Source organism: Gouania willdenowi, chromosome 12, assembly GCF_900634775.1.
Source record: "Gouania willdenowi chromosome 12, fGouWil2.1, whole genome shotgun sequence".
NCBI lineage: Eukaryota > Metazoa > Chordata > Actinopteri > Blenniiformes > Gobiesocidae > Gouania > Gouania willdenowi.
The window spans coordinates 4,061,309-4,086,363 of NC_041055.1; the positions used below are offsets into that span (position 1 = coordinate 4,061,309).

The 25,055-nt window shown below is 36.1% G+C and overlaps 1 protein-coding gene across 5 annotated transcripts in view; it reads right to left on the reverse strand.

The window, feature by feature from the left end:
* whrna (whirlin a) overlaps positions 1-25,055 on the reverse strand; it is a 197,744-nt gene that overhangs the window by 21,318 nt on the left and 151,371 nt on the right. For all 5 annotated transcript variants that reach the window (XM_028463219.1, XM_028463216.1, XM_028463220.1 and 2 more), the window contains exons 5-6: positions 19,868-19,904; positions 107-319 (exon numbers count right to left, since the gene is read on the reverse strand). In XM_028463219.1, coding sequence (XP_028319020.1) covers positions 107-319; positions 19,868-19,904 — 250 coding nt within the window. The remainder of the gene's footprint in view (positions 1-106; positions 320-19,867; positions 19,905-25,055) is intronic.

Sequence of the window (25,055 nt, forward strand, 5' to 3'; positions counted from 1 at the left end):
TGACTGTAAACGGTAGTGCAAACAAATACTTGCAAATTTTTTGCTAAATACAGTCGAAACACGTGAGGAGATCAAAGTAAATTTCACACATACACCAACTCCTTACCTTTGCGTGCGTGTTGAGCAGCTCAAACAGCGCCATCACCAGCTGCTCCACGCCCACGTGTTCGTCCCGGTACTCGTCTACGTAGTAGCCCATGGTCTGACGCTCGGACTCCGTCAGCAGGTGGCGCGCCTGCTCCTCCAGCATGGCCCGCGATTGGTTCACCAGACTGGACAGGGTCACCTGAGAGCCCGCTACGCCTTTGTAGAAGGACGGCTGGAGGAAGGACGAAAACACAACGAAATGTGGTCAAAATTGGTTCTAAAACATGTGTGGTCCAGCACAGGAAAATCAGACTGAATTTGGAAATGAACTGGTTTTGAATAAACCTCAGCTGTAATTGACGTATAATCAGACACACATTCAGAACAGATCTAAACGGATTATTAAACTAATTAAACAAATTAAACTAAATAAAATGAATAAAAAAGTTATTACCACTTTTTTGGTTTTCCTTTCACGGAATACAATATGACCCCGCTGATAAACTCTGCTACCGTCTAAGCAGTAGCACATAGGTTCACAGCACATCACTGGGGGCTTTATGGAGGAAACACGACCTCATTCATGCTTTTAAATGTAAATACTTCCTTAAACTTTTAAAAATGAGCTGCGGTATTTTATCCGTAATGTGATGAATTATTGGTAAAATTGGCAGAAGGCATAATAAACACAGACAACAGTTAGCCATTTTTTAGGCTTTTTAAAAAATGTTTTGATTGTTAATTTCTTTTCATGTGATATTTATTGCCTAAAACGTGTGAACTGAGGTCGATATGAATGTCATTTCCATGTGTGTCTCCAGGATCTCTGTTGTAAAGTTGTTCTTAGCGCACACAGGGGGGCAGACGTCACCTACTCAGTAGCTAATTCTTTTCCACAGAACGTTTAAATGAGCTCCTTTATTTCCAGTTTTCACACCTAAGCTTAACCCTTTTCACGCAAGGTTGATAAATGAGTAGGGATGTAACGATTCACTCAACTCCCGATATGATTGGATTCACGATACTGGATTCACGATACAATTCTCTCACGATTTATTTTACAAAATGGGACTGTATATAAATTACTGAAAAATATTCCTTTATTTTTTTTGGGAAAATACTATACTATTTTTCATTGTCAAAAGAATCCCTTGATAAACTATTCAAAACAATGCAATTTAACTAAAAATATATCTTGAATGACATAAATAAAGGAATAATACAAATAAAGAAGCTTATTATTTAAATTCTGGTTCTATAGTAAACAATACAAAACTGCATAATAGTTCTTTTTCTTTTTAAAAGTGCAACTGAAAATGTATTTTGTGCCTTAACAATTAAAAAAAAAAAAAAAAAACAGTCATTTTACTGTATTTAGATCAGATATTTGTTTGAACCAGCAGAGGGCGCTGGTACCCCAGTGGTCGGTTGGCATGCAGATATTTTGCAGTGAAGAAGAGATGCTATGCTAGCAGACAGAGCTAATAGAAAAACGTGACTTTTACAGATATTCACGGAATATTACAGATATTCTTTCGGTGCTAAAGGGGTAAGGAATCATTTATGAATATGTTTAAGAGTAGAAGATGGCCAGAAAGAAAGTATTAGCAGATTTCGCTCGCCGCCAACACTTCTGGGTAGCGCCCTCTGCTGGTTAAAAAAAGTGCTGCGATTCAATTTTCACAGCATCGATGTGAATTGTAATACCTATGAATCGATTTTTAACTGCCTTACGATTAATCGTTATATCCCTATAAATGAGTGCCATTGGGTGCGAAATGTAACCTTTATTGTACAAATATTCCTCTTCAGAACTCATAAAAATCACATATTTTAGAACAGTAATAATAAAGGTTCAAAACTAAAACCAAAAGTGAGTAAAACTTCAGACTGGATGGAAGGTGAACTTAAAGACAGGGTAGGTAATTTTTGAAAGCTGTCCAACCACCATCCATTATCATCAGCATGGTGACGCTCACACCACAGCGTGCAGCAGGACACACGCTGCTGTTCACACATGTGGGTGGAATCATCTTTATCTGTGCCAGCTGCTGCTGCTTCTTCTTCTGTCAATCATAGAAAGCAGCCCCAGCCGCTCCATCTCACACCCTGCTTCACTTCCTGTCAATCTGCTCGTCTTTGATTAGGAGCTTAATGGAAAAAAACCACTTCAAAGTCAAAGCCTTTAATAACAGAAATAGGAGAAAGAAATCGGAATTCATCAAAAGAAACACCTGGAAATAAAATACACACCATTAGGGGCCAGAACATATTCCTATCCTGCATGTTCTTCTTTCTTTTCTTCTTCCAAGCAAATTCTATTTACCAAGCATGAAATATCACCAAATTTTGCACACAGGTCCAGTCTCATCCCAGATAACTGCAAAAACAGGCCACTCGTCCTAATGGTGGCGCTACAGCAAGCCTCTATAACAAACCAACAACAAATCAACCAGATGTGCTACAGATTTGCATTTTTAACCAAAATGTAGCCCAGACACTGAAGAAACTTTTGCACAATTGAACTTATTGTAAATTATGAAGTCCATCACTTTGTTTTTTTCTTCAAAAACTGTAAAACCTATTAAACCAAAAGTATTTTCTCCCACAATTTGTGGTTGTTACAGCTCATTTTCAGACTGTTTTACACAAACCATCCACACGGGTTTTTGATTTATCAAAAAACTAAGTCTACTCCTCAATATACATCTTAAAAATTACACAATGATGATAAACGCTACGAGTCTCAATTTTTTAAAAAAAGGAACACGTATTGAAATTAACAAATGTGAGCTAGAACAAGAACAAGGAAAAAATATTTCTGCTCTCTGTAAATAATGTGAATCGGCAAACGCAGCGGCCTGCATCGGCCGATGCCGATACACGTAATACACGTAAAAAAACGCAAAAATCAGCCAATAATATCGACCAGCCTTGGAAACGGTAATGCAAACATATTTGTACATTCTTGCTAAATACATTTTTAATGTCCATTTTAATTGTCATTGTAGAACTTTATCTCAAAAACTTTTTTTTTTTTGTTTTCATGCAATTTAAGTCAATGTAAAAATGTCAGTTTTTTACTTAAGGAGCCAAAAAACTAATGAACAACACGTATAACTCAGTGACAAAAAGAATGTTTCTTGTTAATTTCAGCCTCAACTGATGTGAAATTCACATTAGATTTATACCTTTCTTTATTCTTCTTACACTCTGCTGAGAATTGCCTGATTTTGCCTAAAATTGCCTGGCCCCGAGCATTGCTGCGCAGCAGATATAATTTAATCTTGCCCCATGTTTGTAAGCCCAAATATTCTTCTTCTGTGGTAAGAGATAGAAAGCTATGATCTACTCATTGTCCCACTGGCTTTAGATGACAGATTATTCTGTAATTCAAAGGTCGATATTTATTTTATATTAGAAAATCAACCCAATCACATGATGAACCTTATAGTCCACCCCTGCTCCTTCACTCTCCTCCAGCGAGGATTTTAATCAGCTGTAGAAGTGTTTGCTGATGAAGTACAGCAGAGAATCCTCATCTCTGCGTGTACTTATGATTATTTATGTTGAGGTTACTTAACAAAGCAAAATAATAGGACGGGAACGCACAAACAGGTCACCTGCCTCAGACGACAGACGGACACTTGGAGGACGATGATGAACTCTGCTGTCAATCACGTGGAGTGAGGGCGCCATCCAAACATGACTCAGTTATTCAAAGGTTCAGCTGTTTAGTTCTAGGTGATTAAGACAATTTTCATACTGCCAAATCAGATTATTACTATTATTTTTTTTTTTTACTATTTATCATTAATATTTTATTTCTAATTAACTAATTGATTAATCATAAAGTAAGAACATATTATCATCTACTTTTTTTTTAATACATTTTGTATTTTTTGTGTTGAGAAAAAGACTTTGGCGTAAGGCTTTATTAAGTTAATATAACAGAAATCTGTGGACATGAACAAACTATCATCAAACCTTATTCCTGATTGTTGTTTTGTTTTGTTTATGATCATGGGGAGAAACGAGATAAAGCAGCATTTTTCAACCTTGGGGAATTTTTCTGAAATTTCAGAAAATTTAAATAATTTTTTAAATTTGTTCCTATTTAAAAATTCAAACACACAATCTTAAACAACTGTATTCTATAATTTCACTTTGTCAAATATGAATCTAGTTCACAATAAATGCAGTCAAAAAGAAAATCTGATGCAGCAAAACAATAAAAAAAAAAATCATTCTAGAAAAAAAATGTCTGAGTTTTCAAAAATTGTTGGTATTAAAAAGGTTGGGAACCACTACAAGGATCGCAGAAAAACCTCATTGCTCAGATGAAATGACACAAAAATACAAAAACAAACACACAAAACAACAGAAATACACAGAATGACAGAGAAATATAAAAATCAACTACAAAAACGAGGGAAAAATAACTGAAATTATTTCAAAATCCCGTGAAATAAGAGCAAAATTTCACAAAAGGAAAACAAACTCACAAAGATGGTTCCAAAAACTCTTAAAATTAGGGAAGTTACAAAAAACTGAAAAACTACACGAAAGAAAACAATCATTCACAGAATGAAAAAATATAAAAAGCAACTACAAAAGCATTCAAAATGAGGGAAAAACATCTAAAAAGACTCCTAAAACACGTAAAATAATAGCAAAATTACATAAAAGGAAAAGATAAACTCACAAAAATTCTTCTAAAAATACAAATAACAAAAGCACTCACAAAATTACAGATACACACAAAAAACAGAAAAACTACACAAAGGAAAACAAATATTGACAAAAAAGTATAAAAAGCAACAACAAAAACACTGAAAATGAGGGAAAAATATCCAAAAACACATGAAATAATGGCAAAGTGACTCAAAATGAGGGAGAAAGATACAAAAACAAAACACAAAATTACAAAACAAAACAGCAAAACTACACGAAAGGAAAACATAAACTTACAGAAACAGCTCCAAAAACGTGTAAAAAAAAAAAAGAGAGAAAAGTATCCCCAATTACTCCAAAATACACAACAAATCCCAGACACTAACTGCAAACAAACTACACCAAAGGAAACAAACAAAAATATTAAAGCAAAACGAAGTCACTTTTTCACCTTAATAAATCCTTCTCATAGGCCCTGTGAGGGTTATACAAGTGTTTATGGGGTGATTGGGTGGTCTTTCATCTCTCCCTGCTGACCAGCCCTGTGGCTCCACACGGTTGTCTACAAATTCACTTTCCTCAAACTTATATCATGGCAGAGGCAGCAAAAAACATAGAGAAGACCTTTGTCTGAGGAACAGAGCAACTCCATCAGTGACGGCTCAGCAGCAACACACACACTGTCATCGCGGCAACAGGCACGCACACACACTCGCAACCCAGTGCTCCATCAGGCAGCACACACACAAACATCCATCCATTCATCCATCTTCAGAGCCGCTTTGTCAGCACACAAACAAACACATCACACACATTTCCACACTCCCTTCTGTATTACTCCCACATTATTCAATTATTTTACTCGTCTCTCTTTCTCATACTGTTCACATGGTCACATGGGACTATATGTGTGAAAGCACCCTTAGTGTCACTGTTATATTGGGATTTTACAGTGATCGGTTGATACTGTCGCAAAGGTGTGCATGTAGCTGTGGAGCGACCCTTGGATCAAAGAGTCACATGTTTGTGTTGTGTTCACCGCTGTAATAAAAGCTGAGAATATCCTCTTTATAAAGATCTATTATGAATTCTATAGAACTGTAAATAGCTCACACCAGCTTTTATGCTAATAATGAAAGGACCAGTGGTCTATAAAGAGCCCACTCTGTGCTCACAAACCTCTTTGTAAACATCATGATGATGACTAATGCTCCACGATTCAAGAAGGCTGCTTCCAACATAGAAGTGCATTAAAAAGAGCAGAGCTGCTGCTGGGTTTAACGTCATGTCTGGGTTCAATCCAAACTAAAAGTGTTCTGAATAAAGCCGTCTGAAGCCTTTTAAGCTGTGGAAACTTCAGGATAAAACAGCTGGTTTCTCTCCGTGGTATCAAGAGGAAAATTAATCCACTGAGTTTATGTTTTATGATGCAGGGGAACATTAACGTCCCTGTGTGGGCATCGTTCATGTGCATGCTGAATGAAAGTACAAACCCTGAATAAAGATAACACATAAAGCAGACGTGGACAAGGGGTGAGAGTGTAATATGTAACTCAAGAAGTAGGAAGGGATATAAAACCCAAAATAAACTAAAAACATTCCTCACAACAAAAACACACAAAGGAACAACAAAAACACACAGGAAAAACAAAAACACAACAAAATTATTATTAGTAAAAAATACACAAAAAGATTTCAAAAACACACAAAAAAAAATAAAAAGACTCACAAAATTTAAAGAAACACACAAAGGCACAAATAAATACAGAAAGGAACTAGTAAAATACACAAAGGAACAACAAAATTACACCAAATAAAACAAAATTATTATAAACACACAAAACAACAAAAGGCTCACAAAATATCAACAGAAACACACAAAGCAACAAAAAAACACACAAAGGAACAACAAAAACACACAAAAATACAACACAATTATCATTGAAATCAAACAAAAATACGCAAAATGACAGAAAAAACACAAAAAATAAAAAACACCCAAAACATAGATATATAGACAAATACACAACATAATAATAGAATATAATATTAGAACAGAATAAAATAATAGAATAGAATAGAATAATAGAAATACACAAAATGACTCCAAAATTACACAAAATGACAAAACACAAAGGGCCTATGTAATAAAGCTTCCAGGATTTTAGTTGGACTATTATTTTGTTTATGTTGGTCATGTTTAGTTTTGTGTATGTTAATATGTACTAACTTTAGTCTGAAAAGGATTCAGCTTTAGGTCCCCCTAGTGGTTAATGTAAGATTTGACCTTTTATTAAAATTAATTTACTGCTTTTATCATCATTTGAATTCAATAAACGGTTGAATTTACCTTGATTTTTCTCCCCCAGCGCAGCGAACTGAAGCCCTGCTCATATTTGTGTGTTCGCTGAATTTCTCTTTAATGAATGACTTTCTCAGCGCCTTTGTTTTCTGCGTAGTCGCAGCTCCATTAAACACCATCAATATTTCATGCTCTTAGTTGTTAATGGCGCTGCGGCGTAAATAATCAGTTGGACAGTAATTCCCACGGTTGCTGACAAAGAATGTTGTGTCAAAGCAATTAAAGGATGCTCCTCTACAGAGGCTTTTAATTTAAGAAAACCACTTGACTGAACGCACAAACAAATAAATAAATAAATAATCCATTATTAATGCAGAGCCCACCTGTCCATGCTTTTATAATACTAGTACAGTGCCCGTCGGAAGTATGCATTCATGTGGGAGCATAATGAGTATATTTGCGGGTGCAAAATGTGTGTGTAATTTTCCTGGTTTAATTCTATGGGACATGACTTCGTCATCACTTTTATATTTTTTTGTTGGGTGTATTTTTCTGTAACATGTGTTTTTTGGAGTCATGTGTATTTGTGTATCTTTTTGTTGTGTTTCTGTGCATAAATGTTTGCTGTTTTTTGGAGTCTTGTATTTTTGTATAATTATTGTTTTTTGTTGCTATTGAAGTGTAATTCAGGAGTCATTTTTTGTATAAATATTCAGTTTTGTGTATTTTGAGCCATTTTCATAATGTAATGTATGTTTTTTTAAGACCAGTACAGTGCCCGTCGGAAGTATGTATTCATATAGTGGGCGCTTAAGTAGAGTTATCAATTATGAGCATAATAACAACATACTCTGTAGCATTATAAAGGGGTACACTTGCAGGTGCACAGTAAAATAGCGTATGCAATTTTCCTGGTTTAATTCCATGAGACATGCATGATAAATGTGTTTTTTTTAAAAATGATTATTCATTTAATATTTTGTTCGTTTGGTGTATTTTTCTGTAATATATGTTTTTTGGAGTCATTGTGTGTGTTTTTGGAGCCTTTTGTATATTTTTTATGCATTTCTGTTATCGTTTTGTGTACTTCTTGTATAAATATTGTTTAGTTTTTTTGTTTCACATCATTTGTGCATTTTTTGTATAATGATTGTTTTTTGTTGCATTTGAAGTGTGATTCAGGAGTCATTTTGTATCTATTTTTAGTGTAGTTTTTCGCATCTCTGTTTTCTTTTGTGTATTTTTTATATAAATCATTAGTTTTGTGTATTTTAAGTCATTTTCATATTTTTGTTGTTTGGTGTGTGTGTGTTTGGGGGGTGAATCCATTCTAAATTCATGCACACCAGTCCATTCACTAAACTTCTCTATTGTCAGTAGTTAGGTGAAGCTGCAGTAATCATCAGGTGACCTTCACTATGTAGCAACATGTAAACACTTAGATCTGACTCAGAGCGTAACACTGCAGTCACTACCACCCTATGGACGGGTGTAGTAACACAGACTGCAACCAGACTAAATGGTGGTCCGTTATACGCTCACATACCTGCACGCATGTCACGTAGACGGTGATCGATAGTGAAGCACACCTGATCGATGTGTGTGTGAGACTCTCTACCTGGACTCTGATCTCCTCCGTTGGTTCTCACACATAAGTCGCGAAGAAATGTGCAGCTTTCAACACAGCAGCCATTTCCGTCAACTTCCGGGTGAGGTCTGTCCGGTCTAAATAGCGTACGATCAAACTAACATGAAAATAAACGTTTTGAAACATTATCACCAATAAGGAACAGTAAAAAGTATGTTTCCTCAAAAGAGAAGTCCACGGGAGCGCACTACCACGCTACGGACGTGTGTCGTGACACAGACTGTAACCAGACTAAATGGTGGTCCGTTATACAACTTCCGGGTGAGGTCCGCCCGGTCTAAATAGCGTTAGGTCAAACTAACATGAAAATAAACGTTTCGAAACATTATTGTTAGGGTAGGAATAGTTAAAAAAAGAGAAAAAGTATGTTTCCTAAAGAGAAGTCCACAGAAGCTCTGTCACACACCGGAAGTGAGCTGTGCTGTGAAATAGACATAGATGTGCGCTAGCGCCCCCTCACACCCTGAGGTCAAAAGTTGAATAGGTTTCATTTCGGGGCCGTACAGAAGTGAAATAAAATTAAAATAAACATTTTGAAATTACTAAATTACACCAAAATAACAGATACACACACTCGGGGTATTTGGAACCCGTCGACCGAGTTTCAAGTCAAACTGGCACCGCGTCCGGGAGATATTTGACACACACACACGCACGCGCACACATACAAATAATAAAAATATGCTCAATATGTAAAGTAAAACAAAAAGCCATCCAAACTTGTATTTGTGACCTGTGGGGGCAGTAATGCACCTTTGCTACGTCTAGCCTGCCAGAACCTAAAGCAGGAGAAGGAAATGAAGAAGAGGAGGATCGAGGAGTAAATTTGAGTTGTAGTTTCAATTTGTGGAAGAAGTAGTTTATGTTATGAACAGTTAAAAGAACATGGCTGTGGAGTCGCAGCATGTTGTTCATGACATACTTGGTCAGGCTCTGTTTGCGCTATTTGCACACTGTATTGACAGTAGAACTTTGATTTGGTTTTGCACATATTGTTTGCACTTGAAAAAAAGAAATATATAATTTCATTTATTTTAACTTTTATAAATCTTAGTTTTAGTTTCAATTTGTGCAATGCTTTAAGTGCTCAAAAAAAGTGCCTGTACTCTCTTTTGCATAAGTTAATGTTAAAAAAAAAGGTCAATTTCTTTCTGCATGTATAGCTCAACCGTTAAACTCACCTCTTGATACAAAGGTCGCTCGTTCGAATCCCTGCCACAAACTAATTTTTTCCCCATTAGGCTCCAACAACAATGTTTGTTGAACTTTACCTCTCCAGCAGTTAACAGACCACGTATACAACAAAAGATCTTTAATATTTTATATATAAGTTACAGGGCAGCTGGATGTAGTCAGACAGAACCTGCATTGTTAAGGTTCATGAGCACAACCTCCCAATAGAGGCCTTTCCTCTCCCTACGCAGCATGATCCCCAAGACCCAAAAGGAAAGGGACGAACTTGGCTCAAATCCTTACTTATGATCAAATTGGGCAGGTTTTTTTTTTTAATGTATAAATAATTTAAATAATCCAAATGAGAACACAGTTAAATTTCCTTTGCTTTTAATTTAGGTTAACAGTGAGTAAAAAAATGTAAACTGTCAATATATAAAACTGGAAGGTTTTTTTTCTGCTCTTGAAATAGTAAAAACAAAGTGCTGAACATATCCAATAAATAAAAATGATTTAAGTATTTGAATGAAAACCGACCAGACGACGTTTATTAAATATTTTATTAGTACACATTTAAATATGTGACTGTTTTGTGGTGTTTTTAATTGTTAATTAAAATAAATAAATAAATTAAAAAACAATACACAACATTGACAATCAAAAACCAAACAGAAAATAAGATAAAAACCAAAATAAATAGGAGTTCATTCAAAGCATAAATTATGACGTGAGCATACGTTACAATCAGATCTCACGTCAGGTCTGAGCTTGTGTACGAGAATCTGAGTGAGACTGAAAATAACATTATTTTAAACAAACCACAACTGTCATTTAAGCATAAGCAGACACATATTCAGAATAGATAAAACAGATTATTAAAACAAGATGAACAAAAAAAAATTAATATAAAAACCCCCACGTTATTACTAATACCACTTTTGATTGTTCATTTAAAAAAAATCTGATATAAATGTCATATCCATGTGTGTCTGCAGGACCTCTGCTGTGAAGTTTCTTGCATCGCACACAGGGGGGCAGACTTCATCTGCCCGTTAACTGATTCTCTTCCACAGAGCGTTTAAATGAGTTTACTCTTTAATTCTGCTTTTCACACGTTCAAAAAGCACATCTTTATTTTGCTCCACGTCAGCTGTGAAGATGCCAATTTTTATCTGGGAAAAACTTCTTTTCTTGTTTGACCTCGGTGGGCGGGGCTTCCGAAACAGTAGTTAATGACGATTGAATTCAGCCGCCGCAATTGTACGACCAAATGTGAACAGATTTACACCCGTTTTCACGCAAGGTTGATAAATGAGGACCAGAGTGTTCGGACAATGTGTTGTTTGCTACATCTGTTAGCACAGAATAAAATAGAACCAAATGAATAAACTTTATTGTCTGTCCTGAAGCAGTGACATGAATTATTTTTTGACACGGCCTCAACAGCAACACTTTCAGCACAAAAAAACACTTTCAGCACAATAAAACACTTTCAGCACGGCAAAACACATAAAATTGGCTTAAAAACATACAATGAGGATCATTTTAAAAATAACAGATATGGACCCGAGTCGGGTTGTGCGTTTACGACTGGCCCAACGTTTCAGACTTATTCATTGATCCATGAAGCACTTAAAGTGAGCTGACAGAGTTTTCTGCTTTTTGTTCAGACTCAAAGTAACGTAAAAACCTCGACCTTCACAGGTTTGCAGCACATCTCTCTGAACATTCAGTATCAACATTTTTATCATTTATCACACATTTCTGCTTCCTCTCACTTGTTTTGTGAAATTCTGCACAGATTCTAACTGACCACAAGCTCAAGGACTTCTTACCACATCAGTCAAAAACACACATTTATACTAGGATTTCTTTTGAATTACTTATATAATCATTATTAGAGACGAGCAACTTCTATCACAGCAAAAACCATATCATAATCATTTATGTCAGCTGTTAATATAATGACCAATCTATACATTATTACAGCAAAGGACAAAGGGTTTGGATTTTCCTGTCATTTTGGTATATTTCTTGTTTTATGTGTTTTTGGAGTCATTTTATGTATTTTTGTTGTTTGTACATTATTTTCTACATTTTTTGTTTTTATCTTTTCGTGTGTTTTTGTAGTCTTTAGTATTTCTGTTGTCATTTTGTCTATTTTTGGAGTGTGTATATTTTGTCATTTTGTATATTTTGCTCAATTTTCAGTTTCTGTTTTGTGTGTTTTTGAAATCATTTTGTGTATATTTGTTGTCATTTTGTGTGTTTTATGAGTCATTTTGAGTTTTTTTTTGTTTTTTGTGTTAATAGTAATTTAGTGTAGTTTGTTATTGTTGTTGTGTACATTTGTAGTTGTAGTTTTGTGCATTTTTGTTGTCATTATGTGTGTTTTTCAAGTCATTTTATGTATTTGTTTGTATATCTTTCCCACATTTTCCGTTTTTATTGCTGTTTCATGTGTTTCTGTGTTTTTGTGTTCATGTATAGCAGTGACTGCCGTGAGCACTAGGGTAGGGTAGGCAGGGCGTTGCAAATCGAGACCACCAATGTCAACACCAATGACAATTCCATATGTTTCTGCTGGCAAGTGTTAACTCAGTTCAATTCAACTTTATTTGTATCGCACAATTTACAACCGCCATCTCAATGCGCTTATCAAAATATAATTCAAAAAATTCATAACAAGAAAGAAAAAACCCATCAAGATCCACATGAACAAGTATTTAGCCATCTAACAAAATCAACATCATAAACACCATTAAAGAAACATAAACAATTATTTAATATAGCCTCCATACTCTCCCAACAAGATATATCTCATGACACGGCAGCACATCCGTTGTTTGTGTTGGAAACACAAACACGGAGAAAATGACAACAACAACAACTCAGAACAGCCTCAGTGAGGAGCATCCACAAAGTCAATCCTTCCTTTTATTCCATTCACTGTGAAAAATACCAATAATTTTCAGACCTTTTCTTTGCTGAAGGTCTGGTAACTCAGGTGTTGGTCTCCATCTTTTAAAAGCTGTCGTTTTTCCTCAAAAGAAAGTTTCTCTATCGTCTCTAGCGCTGTCATCCTGACTGTAGTGTTATCCCATCCACTAGCTAGAGAACGTAGCAGCAGCCACGCTTTATCAATTCACTAATGTACTGTGAACTTAGGTATAGCATTTAGCATAGCACGGTTACGTCTAAAGGCAGCTCTCTACGCTGCCTTTAGACGTAAATGGTTTTCATATTGGGGAACTGACTGAGCATGTGCAAACACATAAAAACATGCTATGGGAACAGAGGCAGAGCAGCAATGTGCTTTTGAGAGAGGGTGTGGCCTCCTCCTGCCTTACAACGGAGTGAGACTGTTCCAGGAAATAGCGATGTTTCGTAATTTGGGCTACGAAAAGCACAAAATGCTGATACTTTCAAACTTATAGGTACTGTAGGCTATCGGAAATGGAGAAATACATAATTTATAATTATATTATAATGAAAACAAATAATCATAATATCAATTCACCCTTAAGTAGGCACTGCCAACCTTGACTGCACGTCACTGATATATAGTTGTTTTTGTAATAAGTCTTCTCTTAGTCTGTGCCATTATCTGTATTTTTGGAGTTGAATTGTGTATTTTTCTCTCATTTTCTGTTTTTGTTGTTGATTTTTTTGTGTGTTTTTGAAATATTTTTGTGTATTTTTGTTGTTTTGTGTGTTAAGAGTCATTTTGTGCTTCTTACACATGACACATGAAAAAATAAACAATATAACATGCATCACAAAAAAAAAATGCAATATACTTCTATATCTGTATAGGAATCTTAAGCATGACTTTTCCTCTTGATATCTATTTACTGTATATCTGCACCTTATTTTATATAATTTTTTAAATACTACTTACCTTATGTAAATACTTGCTGCTGTTTTTTTTTATCCTGCAATACGAGCCAATGCAATGAAATTTCGTTCTTATCTGTGCTGTAAAGTTCAACTTTGAATGACAAGTTTTAGTTGTCCTTTTTGTTATCGGTTGTTGTAATTCTGGAGTCATTTTGATGATCTTTTGTGTGTTGAATGTAATTTCTTGTCATTATGTTTGTGTTGTGTACATGTGTAGTTGTCTTGTGTAGTTTTATGTATTTTTTCATTTCACTTTGTGTTTTGCTGTTTTTTTCATTGTTGTTACGTTACCTTTGTGCATATTTGTCATCATCTTTGGCGTTTTTGTTCTCACTTTGTACATTGTTGTTGTTTTATACATTTTCCTTCAATCAAGTTTTATGTTTTTCAAATCATTTGTGTTTATTTTGGCTGCACAACATCAAACCTGGGGCAGAATGTGGCGTCTGGTTTATTCGAACGGTCCTCTGAATCGACCGCCGTCTTGTGATGGTCCTTTAAAGTGAATTTAAAAAGCGTGGAAGCCAAATGGACGTGGACTGTAACACGTTTATCTTTTGGTCTGTTGAAGGGTAAAGGCCTCATCGCCCTCTGAGCTGCAACAATAAAGGAGAAGTGCAGCGTGACCTATTGCTAATTAATTAGCTTATTGCTGAGGTTTGGCCTTTGGGCGGCTGTTATAGCCTTTGATGGAACCCAGGGAGGCGGGGCCATGGGAAGGAGAAAAACAAAGATCTGAGCATGTTTGTTAGAAAGGAGGAGGTGATAATCCCAACAGATTTATACTCATGCAGAAAATGTGCACGCACACACACACACACACGCGCACGCACACGCACGCACACACACACACACTAATGAGGCAGGTTTAAAGCGACAAGTAGCAGAGGTGTGAGTTATCACCTCCCTTTCTTCTGCTGAACCCTGAAGTCCTGCAGACATTTATCTTATATTCCTAACACTGTCCCATCTTCTCTTTGTGTGTGTTCGTCTCACACACACACACACACACGGACACACACACACACCCCTAGCTGTGCACTGACCATGAATATTCAAACACACCTTTTTGGCTTCATCTGAAACAAGGTTTTGTCACATTTTTGTAGCTGCTGCATCCTCGGAGATCTTCGCAGACTTTGTGATTTCAAATTAAAAGAAACTACAAATGCAAAACGTGGTGAAGTGTGAAGGCATGCAAACAAATCAATCCTCGTCTTTCTGTGATCTCAGATAAGTATCGTATTTTACAGGCTATTGAACGCACCGCCGTATTGGCCGCATTGCAATAATTTAGCAATTTTCCAAGAAAAATTCACATAAAGACCGCTCCGTGACAGAGGCCGCACCCTATTGGCTGATGAGGGTGCCCTTCAGACGACTCGGCCAATCAGAACGGGCAGGTACGTGGGCTGCTGTACTCCAGCTAACGGAGGTTTCTGTGTATTCTGATCAGTTTCAACGGACAAGTTTCCATCTCCACATGAAATCACATCATCACTGCCCCATGTCTGCATATCAGTCCATTTATGGTCACTTTTTACTGGAACCAAACTGATAAACCGTTCCGTCTGCTCCCGTGCACCATCGCCTTAGGAGTCAATCAGACTGAGTCAGTATACGGACACAATCGCTTCTGAACAAACGTAATAATATATAATATTAATAAAAATAATAAATATAATAATGAGGAATTCAGACCCAAGCATTGCAGTTCCACATTATATAGACCACAACTGTATGATTTATATGTAAAAAAGGAAGGATTTAAAATGTCTCCTTTAAGACTTTTTAAGGATCCCCAGGAACCCTGCTTTCACATAATAAGTCTAAGGAGGGCTGGGCAGAATTATTAACTAAACAAAGTAGGTAATAACTGACTGAAGGCCATGAATCTCACAAACTGACATTAAAACATGAGGAACAACCCTTACATTTCCCTTCAAATCAAGCCTGACGTCACTTCTCACCTGTGACGAGCGTTTAAAGGCAACACCAGGACACGTCGACAAATAAACCCCGTTTCATTCAAACTCTCCTGCTGGTTTTTAAGCTGCTTTTAAAAGCAATGTTGGAGACATTCTCTCAGCATCAAGTGCTCAATAAAAGCTCGTCTCCATCTGAACTGATGTCCTCCTCATCACTAGTCACAGCAGGAGGCCCCAAGGCGCTCTGCTTTCTGCTTGCTGACGGTGAGTGTGTCTTCATTTACACGCACGGAGTGAATTTATTTCCTTGTCTCCACTCCACAGCTTTGGGTACATGGACAGTTTATTAATCTGATTAATAGGAAACTGGACCATCTGATTGAACTGAGCAATATATTCTCTCTCCTTTTTAAAAATCAGGCCACAACACACAAAAATATCAAGAATATCACACATTTACTATTTTTCACTGGAAAACAAGTGATTGAATGTCTAGAAAGTAGTGATGATGTTTTTCTGTGACTGAAAATGAATGCAGAGCTTCTTCTGAAGTGTGTTTTTATTATGACTTCATCCAAATCCAAAAAAAGGGCTCCGGCACAAAGACAGGTTTAGTTAATGGTGTAGTAGCTGAGCTGGTCATCATTTTAATAAGAGTGGAAGAAAAACTTATTGCCATATTTCACTGCGTGATTATCGTATCGATTCAAATAGATTTTTTTTTTTTTTTTTTTTTAAAGGATTTTTTTGGCTCTAGTGGCCTTTATATGACAGTTGCTAGACAGGAAGGGGGTCAGAGAGAGCAGGGAATGACACGCAGGAAAGGGTCACAGGCCGGGAATCGAACCTGGACCCGCTGCAGGTGAGGAACTACAGCCTCCGTACATGGGGCGGGCGCTCTACCCACTGAGCTACACACCGCCCCAAATAGATTTTTTTTAAACAAAAAAAAAAAAAAAAAAAAAAAAACCTCCTGACATTTAATTGCGTATGCATATGCATATACAGTAGCACGTAAACATCTAATCACTAGGTGTCAGTGAAACACGTCAGACCATGTTAAACCATCTCACTCCTCATCAGAGCCGGATTAACGTAAAGGCAAACTAGGCATGTGCCTGGGGCCTGATTGGAGGGGGGGGCCCAGACAGAGGGACCAAAAAAAAAACATAAATTAAAATATAAAAATATCCTATCTATAATTTTTAAATGTTAATATAACAATATTTTTTAATGAACTAAAAATAGTGACGTTTATCTTAACGTTATGTTACGTCACATTAATGCCAGTCAGTTACAGTAAGTGCTCTCCCAGTGCACGCAGTTTGAGTATCTGTGCTGCTTCCTCTGTGCTAGTGGCTGTATGTCAGACGCTCAGTGCAGGTGTCTGTCTGTTCTCTATAAAACTCCTTCAGTTCTGAGTGTTGGAAGCACTGAGAGACTTTGAGCAATCAGCCAATCACTATTTTAACTCGCTGCTCCACTGCACAGCAGCTCAGCTGACTTTCTTAGAGGGACAGTGTAGTTTAAAGGTGCAGTCTGCAACTCCTATAAAAGTGACTTTTTGTCATATTTGCTAAAGCTGTCACTATGTAAGGACAGCTTTACATCAAACTAGTAATTTGTGTGAAAAAAACAGACTCATTGAGCCCCGCCCTCTGCTGCGCCTGCAGCCTTTGGCAGATTGCCAGAATGGACCGCGACCGAGCAAAAAGAACCAATCAGAGCCAGGATTGTGTTTGATGGGCTGTCTGACAGCTGTTCCTCACAGTCCCCGCCCCTTTCCCGGAGCTTGAGCACTGTCTTTTTTTTACAGTGTTTAGTCTGGAGGAATAGAAGATGGAATTGGTGACTTTTCTGCTTGAAAGGTAATTACTGCTGCTTGATTGACATTATATTTGATTTGTAATTGTTACACTACAACTCTGTGGTGAATGTGTTCACGTGCGCGTAGCAGCCTCCGTGTAGCTGCTTTAAGTGACACTGTGTTGTTGCTGCTGAGGTGTGTGCACATAGAGAGAGAAGCGCTGCAGTAATATGCTTTTAACAGAGCATGTTATATTACTGTGATGGTGCTGTCTGGCTAGCGTTAGCTTGTTAGCTCCTCTGAGGGAGGGACTTTGGAAAGTTTGGAGGCAGGGCAAGAGAGCAGGGGAGAGAGGGAGGGGGAGAGAGTGATCTGAGAGTTGCAGACTGCACCTTTAATGTGGTTTAAAAAATACTACAGAATACTACAAAATGTTGATAAAATAAAAAGGTCTTTGTGGCATTTTTCTCCTGACTTTGATCAAATATTGTTTTTGTTGTAAAACTACATTTAATGAAATAAATAAACCGAGTATATTTGTATATTTGACTACTTATTTAACTATTCAATTTAATCAACATATTTAATTAAGATTTTCTGCAAAATGCATCAGCTTGCAACATTCATCTCATTTGCTCTGTTTACATAGCAATGCTGATACCTATTGGTGATTTACTGCTACTACTGCCTTTATAATGACACTCGGCAATGGATAAAATAAGGATAACTTAATAGCATTTAATAGAGCCGGGTAATAACATCTAAATAATTATATTAAAAAAATTGTGTGTTTAATATACGACAACTTGTTTTGGCATACAAAGAACCAACTTGTAACCAAAACTACGCTATGTAAAATGTGAATTAACTTCTTAACAGTAACTTTGATAAGTTTCACTTTTCAATTCATAAATAACATGGACGGAAAAGTCTGCCTAGTGTAGTCCATTTATATAATCCAGCTCTGCTCCTCAATGCATTTTAGCTGGAAGTTGATCTTTTATTCATAAAACAGTGGTTTCCAAACAGTGGTGCGTGTACCCTTAGGGGTACTTGAACACCTCTCAGGAGGTACACAGAAACATTTGTCAGTTTATTTTTAAACACTGTAGATTTTTTATCATAATTTGTGGCACAACTCTTTAAAATACACCAAAAATCAGCAAAACATCAGAAATAAATGAATAAAAAAGGTCTAAACTCATTGTTAATGTTTAACGAGACACAGGAAAGACACAAATAAATGATGCATAACATGAGCTGAGGGGTTCTTTTAAGAAATAAAGGCTAAGGGGTACAGAGGGCAATAAAGTTTGGGAAACACTGAATAAAACATACTGGGCACTTTTAACAATGTATGTGGTTAAGAATTCAAGAACTAAACAGAATCACAATCTGTTATAGAAGCAAAAGTTAAACTTTTTTGAAAAATGTAATTTAACAGTTTGATAAACATACAACTTGTTTTTGATATTTGTACTTGAATTACAGTTAGTAACCATTTACTTGTTCTCACAAAATGAGGAAAAAATGAACTAAATTGTATTTCATACCATTTTGTAAAGGTGAAATTTGTAATTATTGATATTGTGATGTTCGCAATGTATTGTTTAGTATCGAGAGATATCGTATCGTGAATCGTATCGTCAGATTCATGGCAATGCACACTTCTACATGGCTGTGTGAGATTCAGGGAAATCATAAATAAAGGTTTCATAAATAATGTTTTAGGACAATATCACACATTTCTATGGGATCTTTACTGTTAGGGTTAGCTGTGTGGCTAACATTGCTCTTGCAACATAATCTTGTGTAATGTTTTAATCAAAAATAGGAGCTTTTTAATCATCTGAAACAAAATATAAAATTAATAACAGTAGTTGACAATATTAACCCTATTTAGCAGGTTTGGTATGATTTCTGGAAGTTTAAAAGCCAGTGAAGTCATCTTAACAGGGAAATATGATCAAACAGAAAAGACACCAAAGAATTTTGGAAATTAAAAACATAAAATCGGAGGAACCTACTTCTGATCTCTCCAGGATCTTATGGACCGAACTGGGACAAATCAGTCTGATTACTCCCTTTATATCTACTAATACCTGCAGATTATGCAACATTCAATGCATTAAATGTTTGACGAACCCTAGAATTCACTCCATCTTCAGTGTCACACCCAGTTTTAAGGGTTCTACTGATCTGACAGGTTAATGGAGACACTCAACAAGAACAGCTCGTTCATCTCCTCCATTAAACACAGTCTGAAACACAGCAGGTGGAGCCGTCAACAGCCTCGCTTTCTCACACACGCACACACACACAGGGAGGAAAAGGCTGTTCATCCTTACCTTTCCTGCTGCAGAGGCTCCGAGGTCCATTGAGAATCTGCAGAAACAGAAAAATGCAAACTCATGTTCTCCATCCACTGATTTACATGCAGAATAAGCAGAATTAATAAAGTACTTGTAATTTCTGTATAATAAATGCTGTGAATGCACGTTGGCTTCTCACTTACCTTTGAGTTAAAGCCCGTTTACCCTAAAACGCCAAACAAATCATATTTAATACATGAATTTTGGAACTCTCTAAGGGGTCTATTCTCCTGTCTGGACTTAAGCGCTTTTTGCGCGACTGCAGTTACACGTTTCTCTCTCTGGTCCAGGTTCCTGACACGCCCACTGCGTGGAAGTAGAGCAAAACCACATAGTGTGAATGAAGACGGGCTGAAGGAAAGGAGGCGGTGATGTCATTTTTTTTGGGCTGTCTAGAAATCATGGAACATGGAGTTTTTCCAACGCTTGTAAATGTCATTGAAATCCATGAAAATGATTAAGTTCAATTTGAATTTGAAACGTCTTCATTGATAAACAATGTAACAGGTTGTTTTGATCAGATTATTGCAGTGTGACTGAGGATTGGCCACATTCTGTCCGAGTCACAGTTAAAATCTCTCTCCTTGATGATCATCATCATCATCATCATCGCTGTAAAGCGTGACAGAGTTCGATGATGGAGATATGAGGAAATAACGTGGCCACAGAGCATCCTGCTTTAATACAGAGGGATGTTTGCAGTGAAACAGAACTGTTGGCTTACATAATACACAGTTTTAAATATAAATTGTTTAAAACGACCTGAGCTGAGTCTCATTAAAATATGTGTGGGAACAGTTTGTTGTCCATCCTCATCTGCATATGACAGCTTGTTTCACTCTATAGTGGATCAAACTGTGACTTTACGTTGGACATAGTATGAAAATAGTTGAATCACTGTGACCAACGTGGACAGAAGTCTGTGTCTGTCAGAGTTTTAATTAATCACACAGCAGCAGCTGAGTGATCACAGCTGCTGCTGCACAACACACGAGTCTGTGTGGCTTCAAATGTAACTAAGTCCATATTTCTAGTGCAATATAATGTTTCACCTTATCGATGCACTGCACTTAAAATAGCGTGCAGCCAAAAACAGTGCTGGTGTGCGGCTTTTTGGAGTTATGCGCATGGGAGAATAGAGCCCTAAATGATCAGTGTGATTTTTTTTTTCTAAAAAAACCCGATGTATATGATTATATACATCATAATCCAGCATGAAGCAGTAATTAGTTCAGTAGAGGCCTTTCCAGCATCTACAAGATTGTCATTTATGAGAAAAGATGCACAGGTGGTTTTAGAGGAAGATTTAAGTAAGAAAAACATTCACATTTTTACTGAAACTTCAATAGGAAGAGTTACTGGGTTGATGCAGTGTGATATGAGTTTATATTCCATAATCTCTTTTTTAGTAAAACTGTGTTGAAAATGAAACTCTATATCAGTCTATTGTCATTTTATTGCATTTCATGCATTTTATGTATCATCAAGCACCAAAAAGTTCAAGTAAACTAAATAAAAGTTTAAATTGTATAGTTTGGTCACCAACATGGGAAATGGACAGATGTAAGCACTGTGCAGGACATTTTACCCATGTGTGCTGTGAGAAATACCGAACAAGGACATGAACTGTTTTTACCACCATACAAAATAAAAAGTTTATCATCCACAAAATAAGGAAAAATGAGTGAAATGTTATGTTATAGAAGTTACTATGCCAGTTCCATTAGTGGATATCTTATTGTTGCATGAAAATAGCACTAAAAATGTTCTTATGTATGGGTAGAATTACCAATTTGTTGACATGTTGGTTATTTATTATGTTTTTGTTGGTAAAATAAAAACACTATTTGAACATTGAGACCGTATGTATCAAATATGATACAAATTAATTATTTGGTTGTTCATAGGGACCAATAAAAAATCCAGTTTCAATACATAGGAATTTCTGTCAATTATTGAACGATTCAGGCTTTCCAGGGTTAAAATCTACATCAGGTAGGTCAGATTGCACAATTAAACTCAGGAACTAAGTCATCATTAATTAAAACATTGGCCACTAAATGTGTAACATAGGTGAAGTAGAGCTGATGGACAAGTAGTGGAGCAGCAGGCTGATATGCAGACATGGAGCAGTGAGGAGGAGCAGCAAAGACAAGGTTTTTAAACATGGTGAACAGGTTGAGGAACAGATCTAAGATAAACATGTGACAACAGCAAGTGACAGGAAGTGACTTTTCAGAGACTAAGCGCTTTAAAAATTTAGCAGCTTTTATACTGACGGGGTGTTTCCTGTCTGTTTGGCGCTTATTGAATTTACTTTTAAAAATGGCGTTACAGCGCTACTAGTCGTGGGAAAGAACACTGACTGTGTTAGAAATCACATACCAACGTACTACTCACATTAACTCTGACGTTAAAATGTTTGTATGTAGTGAGTTCACATTAGATAGAATGGAAAGATTATATACACAAGAAATACCTGGATGTATACTATACTATATGGGGACATTTTTGAAGTATGCACAGTGGGCACACTAGTCATACTCAACCTTCCCATGATGCATTGCGAGTGGAATGTAAAATGATGCTGTAATCAGCTTCAAGCTAAAAATCAAACATCGTCCTTTCATAATAAAAGCTTCTCTTCTTGTCTGTTTTTTTTAACACTTTTGTAAATAGGGCTCTTGTTTAGAAGTCAACCAGAAATGTTGTCAGTAGCAAAATGGAGGGTCTCTAAAAATCTCTGAAATATCGGCATGAAATGTGTTTCTGTGAGTTTTATGGATCAAATGAGCACATGTTGATATTCTACTTGGTGACTTTCTCACTTCAAATGTTTTCAGAACTTTCAAAAGTGGAGAATCAATAGAGATATCTAGCCTCAGTGTGATTCAGGTTTTTGTTGTAGGTTCCAAATGCATCTAGGGAAACTTGGAAGTATACTTCAGTGGGAATGCTCATCATCCTAATCATACCAATAGTATAGAGTTGACAGAATATACTAATTGAGTGTGTAGTGCATAGTACAGTGTACCATTTTGAACACAGCCATTGTTTGGGTTTCCTAACATGACTTTTCAGCATAGGTCATTTCCTGTCAAAACAGGAAGTACTGAAATGAACTCCTCCATTCTGTGTGCAAAAATAACGTCTGAGTGTTTTCAGTAGGTAGACAGTGTTTATGATGTGTTTCAGTCATGTTATACGGTGATATAGATCGTTGTTCCCTGTTTAGTACATATTTAACTACGGTAGCTCATGGGCTAACCGCTAAGCTAATGGTAACTCTTAATCATTCTGCACCTCATGTACAAACTATATAAGAAACATTATTTGTGAAACATTTGTTGCACAATCTTGAAAGGTTATTTTATGGCTTGTTATTGTTACAGTTTCACAGTAAATCTTGTTTGTTGTGGAGGTCTTAAAACTGTTTAATGCCTTGGATAATTAATCTGGACGACGACTGCAGCTGTTGTTTGAGACAACAGATTAAAAACCAATAATCTGGCACTTTTTTCCATTACTGAAGTTGAATAAGTATTCTTATTTAACACAGTTGTTTATTTTTTACTATAAATTCAGTGGAGCATCACATGAAAAGTAGCCATAACCTGTTATTTTCATAGAGAGATATAAAATGTCGCCTAAAATTAGGTTAAGGGGGAGAGGTCTATTGGTATCAAATAATATTGAAATTTAGTATCGGACATTATCGACATATCGGGAAAAAGCTAATATCAACCATCTGTAACGGAAACGACTACATTTAGGTTTAGGCTGATAAATAAAGATTCAGTGGATGAGTGTGAAGGTTACTTTAAGGGTTAGTGGACCGTTCATATAATTTATGGGAAAAAGTAGTTCAAACTTTATGGTAAACAGCTTCTTTAACTTTATGTAAAATTATGCAGCGTACCTGCAAACGAGATACATTAGACAGAAAAAAAATCATCTGCTGCATATTCGAATCTTTTTCACTTTAACTGAGTTTAAAAAAGTTTCTCAGCAATAAAAATGATGCAAAACTATGCAAGTTGAACAGCAAAGCTCGACCTACATTCGAACCATCAGTGATGGCCACTACCATTAGGTGAGGCTGGAATGAGCTTTTTGAAAAAAATCATGTGTAAAATGTATGTTAAAAAAATACAAAACATCAGGAAACCAATAAAACAAATGCATTTTTTAACAAGACTAACAAACCCTTCACAAACACAGACACACAGCTGGTTATTTAAAGTAGGAGGGGTTTATATCATTATACAATTATTGCGATTTGATAGTTTTAATTAATGCAATTTAAATGTCATTATTTTCCTTATCAAAAACTAAAACTGTATCAGAGTTATAGAATGAGTCATGGTTGCAAGAAACAACACACATCACAAGTCGCTCTGACTTTTATTCACACGGCACATGAACGTGACTAAACTACATGTAGTGTTAACATGTGACAACAAACACATTGTCAAAAAAAAAAAGGAAAAGTCAATTCTGGGGAGATATGTCAAGATTTAATATTATCACCAAAAAAAGTATGTTAGAAAAACTCTATTTGGCGATATATTGTGATATTTCACTGCACGATTATCATGTCAAACCAAAAAAGTTTTTTGTTTTTTTTTTACAAAAAAAAAACAATTTCATTGCATTAACATATGCATAACATGTAAACACCTGGTCACATTGCACTTTGTTTTCATAAAACATATTGGGCACTTTGATAGGTTTACTACTGGTTACTTAAAAATATTAATACAAATTAAGAACTACAGAATCAGAATCTGTTGTTGAAGCAAAAGTTTAGCTTTTTTGAAAAATGTAATTTGACAGTTTGATAAACATAAAACTTGTTGGTCCTTGAAAGCAGAGAAGAAGAGCTCTCTTAAGGGACCTTTACTCTTCCATAAAGAGTGTGCTGACACGCTGTGGTGGCTGAAGTTCGCGAGTAATCAAGAACAGGTGACACACAAACCCCGAGGATATACTGTAAGTCCATTTGGGTGGAGGTTCTTCAGAAGTCTGTCATTTACATCATTTAAGTTGTCAATTTGGCCAAAAAGCTGCTAAATGATTGAAAAAGCTTCTAAATGATCTAAAAAGCTTCTAAATAACCTAAAAAGCTGATAAATGATCTAAAAAGCTGCTAAATGATCTAAAA